Genomic DNA, 6439 nt, shown 5'->3' on the forward strand with positions numbered 1-6439 from the left:
GTGGTGTGGGGAGGGAGAGGCAAATGCCAAAGTGCAGCAGCTCAGCCGATAGACGATCGCAGTGGTTAACTTGCCTTTTGATAAAGAGCTAATGTTTTAGAAGATTGAGTCAAGGTTATTATGAAAATGCAGGGCGCAGTGCAAAGATATCATCAAAGCGACTGCAGAGCCCAGTGTGAAACCCTCAGCTATTTAGCAGAAGCTGCTGACACAGCTGGGTGAACGCTTTTTTTTTTTTTTTTTTTCATATGAAACTGAAATGCTATATTTTGGCAAGCGAGACTTGTGAAACGTAGGTGCAGCTAACTGTCTCGTCTTGCACTTTCCCAGCCTTCGGGGCCAGCCAAACCAGCCGAGCCCCTTGGGTTTTCATCAGACCTTTTGTGTGGCTCCCCACAGTCGATCAGCTCTTCCATCCAAAAAGCAAGGCTCAGATCCCAGCTCTGCCGAAGTCACCCATCCTTTCCAGGTTGTTTTTTTTCCCATGTTCTCCATGATAGCAACCAAGACATCTGTGTGCCAGCAGAGACTGGAGCCAGAAAACCCCACCACTGAATTTATGCATAGCTGACTCTCGTGGAAACTCATTGACTCTGAAGCTGTCCAGGCTGATTAGTCCACCTCCGGCTGCTATGTTTGCACGTGTAAATGTGTAGAACTGGGTGTCTCTGGAGAGGCTCCGCTTTAAATGGTGTGTAGCATGTTTCAGCAGTTTAAGATAAACCAGAGTCATGTATTGCCATGTTTACCCTGGGATCACCTGCATAAAGATTAACATCTTTGCAGCTGCTCTTAAATTAGTCTCTTGAGAATAAACTATAGTTTCATAGTTCCTCCCAGTGGACAGTGAAAGGAAGTACCAGTAAAACAGCCGTTTTGGCTGTTTTCTGCCCTGCCACAAAAGCTGGAGCCGCACAGCGCTGGACTGTCAGTGCTTTGGCATCCCAGGAGCAGACCATAGGTTCTGGAACGTGCGGCAGGGTGCTTGAGTTTAGAGCAGGACAGGCACGTAGGATGGTTTGTTGCTTGTTCTTTACGCTCTGCTGCACATGGAAAATAAGCAAATGTGTGTTTCTTGGAGGAATTCAAGCGGGAAGGAGAAGCAGCAGTCGTTTCTTAAGGTGAATCTGATCAGTGACTCCAATGCATTGGGACTTGGTATAGTTTCCTCTCCATCCTCATCCCACCTTTGAAGCGTTAGACCCTAAAACACCAGAAGCCATTAAGCGGTGTTGTAACCTTGTCCCATCATGTCACTGTCAAGAGAGTAATTGCAAGTCCTGCCTGTTTGGAGCGTTTACACCCTGTTTGTAAGACTTCTGTCGTCTGCAGGATGGCAGTACTGACTTTGTGCTTTTTTTTTTTTTTCTTTTCCCATTTTTAGCCACGTCTATCCTGAAGAAATCCAAGCGACTAAAGAAGAACAATGTGGAGTTTGACCGGGTCACTGTGTTTTACTTCCCACGCTGCCAGGGGTTCACGAGCGTGCCTAGTCGTGGGGGCTGTACCCTGGGGATGGTGAGCAAACACAGCTCCTCCCGGCAGTTCACGCTAGCGGAGTTTTCAAAGGAGCAGGAAAACGTTCGGCGGGAGAAACTCGAAGAGAAGTTAAAAGAAGAGAAGTTGGAAGCGTTGAAATGGAAAGTGAGTAGGAACCTGGGGCTGGGTTGGTGAGGATGGATGTCATTAGTTAACGGACAGTTTTTAGTAGGAGCCTCTCTGAGACCTGGGGGCATCGATCCTTGACCCTGTTTGGGTCTCCAAAAACAGCTCAGTTCTCCGCCTTTGAAAAGTGATGGAAAAGACACTGAACTCTGTGTAACATCTTTGGGAGCTCTGACACAGACCTTTGTCCTGGGGTTGGCCACTGTGGGTGGCAGATCCTTCCTTTCTTGTTTCTCCTGACCTGGAGGTGCTGATGGCTCTGTGACCCCAACAGGTCCCTAATGCTTTGCCCATTTTTTGCCCTTAGCTAACCATGAATGGCACAAAAGAGTCGGAGGAGGCCAACCAGCTCACCATCGATGACATCTCCGATGACGACATTGACGTCAGCAACGTAGACCTGGAGGACGGCTTCTTCCTCCAGCCCTACCCTGCCAAGAAGAGACGTGCGCTGCTGAAAGCCGTGGGGGTGAAGAAGATCGACAAGGAGGAGAAGCGAGAGCTGCATAATATCCGTCTGTCCCGGGAGGACTGTGGCTGCGACTGCCGGGAGGTCTGCGACCCAGAGACCTGCAGCTGCAAAGTGTCAGGTACTTTCCTCGCCTCCGGGCACGGGGGAAAAGCCGCGGCTCCGGCTGATGTGTACGTTAAAGCAGGGAGGCTTTGAGCAAGCAGGATGGAGTTAAGGCAGCTTGTAAAATGCATCTGTTAGCACCTGCACTTTGGAGCAAAGCAGGCGAGAAAAGCTCTTGGAGATGCTCCCCAGGCTGCGAGGCAGATAAATGCTCGAAAGCATCTGCTTCCCAAATCACATGTGCAGCCATCCACATGCTGCCGCTGCGGCCGTGGGGATGTGCCTGAACCTGCAGCGTGAATGCGCTCACCACATCCATCCCCACGAGACCCGTACCTGCTTGGTCTCCTCTTGGAGATGGGCCACATGGGAATGTCTTAGCAAACAAAAGCTTCTCGCTCCTCATGTGAGGCTGCGATTTCTCCTTCTCCTCCTGGTTTTATTTTTTTCCCTTGGTGCGTAACTCCCAGCCATCCTCAGGCAAACATGGGAGCGTCAGCACACAGCTAGCTGTGCAGACCACCTGAAAAGTAGGGTAGTCCCTCTATAGTCAATTAGCTTATTATATTTTTAAACTCTTTTTTTTTTTAATGGATACCTGCCCAGCTGTGTTTGGGGAGCCATATTCCCTGTTCTGGGTGCTGTTCGCTCCCTCGATGCCGTGGTTGCTGGCTGGGGGTGGGGTAAGGTGGGTGTGCACAGGTGGATGGGGGCACACAAGCGGACGAGTGCTCCATGTCACAGCCCCCCTCTAGCAGCTGCTGATAACGGGGACATAAAGGTGCCACAGATGCCTGCTGAGCAGTTTGTCCTTGTCTTGTCAAGGGGCAGAAACTCACAATATGGATCAGGTAAATACCATGTTACAATATACAAAAAGTCATGTTTGCCCCCTTATGTCTCCTTTTGGAGTGATATGTTTTGATTTTTTTTGAACCTTTTAACTTTCTTCAGTTGTACTGAAATCCAGCTTTTGAATGACAGCCCTTCAAAAGAGCACGGTGTCTTTTATTGTGTTCTGGGTTTTTTTTTTCAGTCTGTTTTTAAACCCCTCAGCTGTCACTTAGTTTCTCAGGGTGGGTGACTCGCAGACAGTTTCGATTTTACCCCGCTGGGTTCGTTCCTAACCCTCGGCTTTTGCTTCTCCCCACGCCAGATGGATCACACCTCCTTCCCCTGCGGCTGCACCAAGGATGGCTGCGGCAACACCGAGGGCAGGATCGAGTTCAACCAGGCCCGCGTGCAGACCCACTTCATCCACACCATCATGAAACTGGAGCTGGAGAAGCAGCAGCAGAGCAGCGAGAAGGTGGTGGAGGCCGAACCCCCTTTTCGGGAGCGGCTCGCGCCATTAGGATGCGCGGCGGGGAAGGGTTCCTTGGAGGAGCGCGCTGTGCCGCTGGCACCCGCCTTCCAGTTCAGCCCCGAGCTGGAAGCACTGGGGGAGAACAGCTGCAGCAGCGACATGACGGACTCCTCCATCTCCTCCCACCCCAGTGAGGACCTGGAGGAGCCCTACGAGAGCCTCCCCTCTGACAAGTCCCAGTCGGACGTGGACGATGATGGCTTGGCACGCATCCTCCACTTCAACGACTCAGATGCAGAGGAAGAGGGAAGCCATGGTCAGGATGACCTGAGCTGCTTCCACCCCACCGACTTCTTCATTGAGGACCACAGCAGCGAGGCCAAGCCTGTCCCTGGCCACTTGTCCCACCTCTCCGAGTGCCTGGATGAGAATGCCAACCAGGATGGAGGGGGTTTGCTGGAGGATGCTGCCCACGCGCGGTGCGATGGGCTGTCCTGCTGCTCCTCGTCCCCGGCCGAGCCCTGCTCCAAGAGCTACGCTGACCTCAGCCTTTCCTCTGACTCCTTGGATTTCTTCCAGTCCTTCTCGGACTATAACTTGGGACCCCTTTACAACTCCTTAAAGGAGTATGAGAACCTTGATAATTTCTCAGCGTTACAGTTTCAGTTGCCTAATTTCCCTGGCTTCCCACAAACCGGAGATCAGGGCTCCTGTTTCTTGGAGTCCCTCATCGGTTTGTCTGAATCTGTCCCCGAAACCCCAGCCCCTTTCACAGACAATCAGCTTTTGGAGGATGCCATCAAGTCATCACTGATGGAGACGGTGAAAGTGTGAAACGCCCACGTGGCTGAGATGGCAAGGACCAGCGCCAAAAGGAAACCCGAAGAAGGGTTGGACGGGCAAACTTTCACCGAAAGGATGATGTGCTACTCAAAAATAAGGAGAAAAAAAAAATTAACAACAAAAAAGACTTTCTAAGCAAACAAACTATTTTTGGTCTTTATAGAATGTGGACGTTTTGACATACTGCAGCTACAATCAGTTCTCTCGCTGTTTGTGCAAAAATTTCTAAACTTTCATGATGGGGTGGGGAGGGAGGGGAAAAAGACTTTCACATATGAACTTCCTTGTGTTTTGTATGAAAAGACCTGTTGAGAAATACTCCTCGCTAACGTTGCCAGTCGTACACACAGCCCCTTCTAGAAGCGTTTCAGTGTTGCAGGAACTTTTTAAGACAACTTTTTGAAGCTGTATTTATTGTGAAAATTTGTGGTTTGCGTAAGAGTTAGCCCAACACGCTCTTACGTTTAAATCGGACAAGGTTTACAGAAGAGATCCATTACACTATATACATAATCATTCTTCATCTATTTATTGCAAATTCCAGAATTTAACTAGCCACCGAAGCTTGAACTAGCATGGAACCTTATTTAAATTGGTAATACCTCAGATGTATTATGTGTACAATCATATTTTTTTGCATAATATATCTGTATTTATTTATTTTCTACCTGTAGTACGTGAATAGCACTGTGGTTTATCAAGGACCTGGAAGGGCAATAACATCTTCAGCAGCACCCATCCTAAAGGCAACCCTGTTTTTTTTTCTGAGTCTGAAAGGTGTGGGCTGTTTGGTCTTCACTTCACATTTCTAAAAAGAGCTGAATGCAAGAGGGTGGGAGGGGAGGGATGGGGAAAATGTTTGTGCAACATCCTTTGGTCACTGTCAGCCCTCTGGAAGACATCGTGATGGTGTCTGATCTGCATAATGCTGCTCTGAAGAGCAAAACAAAGCAACACCCTCAGCTGTTCAAGAAATAACATGAACTAGCTCTATTTAAACAAAAAACACAAAACCCTTTTTTATAAATTATTTTATAATTTATTTAATTTCGTAAGGATTTGGCCATGAGATCTTTCCTGATCAATTATGGTGCCTGAATATGCAGAGGAACCGTTAGCAGCGGTGTAAGGAGGAGGACCTTTGCAGCCCTGGGGGGGCTTTGGGAGAGCAAAGCCAACAGCAGCAGCACTGTGCTCACGCTCCTCAGCAAGTGCTCCTTGGGATTCCCCAACCTCAAGGGTATTGCAGCTCCAAAATCTAATGGGCCAGACTGATTATACCTTTTTTTTTGTATAGGTAAATCGAGTAAATCAAGTAAGATAGATGGATATGAAGGTTATTGGATTATTCATCCTTTGAGTACGGTTTTAGAGGGAAGAAAAAATTATGCCTGAAACCAAAGCTGAAAAACTTGGAAGGCTTTTGTTTCTTAAAATGAGAGAAATGATCATGTTTAGGAAGGATTTGGGGCCTTTTGCTATTTAAGTCAGTTTGAGAACATGACACTATCGTGAGATGTAACTGGACATAAAATCTGTACGTCAACGATACACTAAGTGCCTATGCCAGTGGTATGAAAAAAAAGAAAAAAGGCTTTAAAACCTACCGACTTTAAATGCCCCCTTGGAAAATGTGAGCTTAGGGGATGGGAGGGATTCCTGGCATTGCCGGCGTGGCGGGGAGGCAGCAGCTCCGGCATCCCAGCCTTGCTGCCCTGGGAGCAGGGTGCTGGTGCGAGCTCCTGAGGGGTGCGAATCCACCCTGATGGGTGAAAAAAAACCCAACAAAATATGGATTTGAGGATTTTTCCGTTGGCTGAACTGTTTATAACCCTGACAACAGGGATGGTGCTCTTGGGTACCTGCTATTCCCCAGGTGCCTCTTGCAACCTGCTGGCAATTTAGGAAACTCCTGGTGTACGAATATGGTGAAGGCTGGGTTGTTTGGGGTTTTTTAATCATTATTATTACTATTTAATTGTACGTCTTCTCTGGTATTGAGCCAGTCAACTCAGAATTGGAGCTGACTGGCCATGGCTGTGAGCGGGTGC

At 48.5% G+C, this 6439-nt stretch overlaps 1 protein-coding gene across 1 annotated transcript in view; it reads left to right on the forward strand.

The window, feature by feature from the left end:
* CSRNP1 (cysteine-serine-rich nuclear protein 1) overlaps positions 1-4379 on the forward strand; it is a 5478-nt gene extending 1099 nt beyond the window's left edge. The window contains exons 2-4 of the mRNA XM_010081037.1: positions 1385-1644; positions 1973-2270; positions 3391-4379. Coding sequence (XP_010079339.1) covers positions 1385-1644; positions 1973-2270; positions 3391-4379 — 1547 coding nt within the window. The remainder of the gene's footprint in view (positions 1-1384; positions 1645-1972; positions 2271-3390) is intronic.
* The last annotated feature ends 2060 nt before the right edge of the window (positions 4380-6439 follow it).

The sequence above is a fragment of the Pterocles gutturalis genome, unplaced genomic scaffold, assembly GCF_000699245.1.
Source record: "Pterocles gutturalis isolate BGI_N339 unplaced genomic scaffold, ASM69924v1 scaffold3584, whole genome shotgun sequence".
In the NCBI taxonomy this organism is placed as follows: domain Eukaryota; kingdom Metazoa; phylum Chordata; class Aves; order Pterocliformes; family Pteroclidae; genus Pterocles; species Pterocles gutturalis.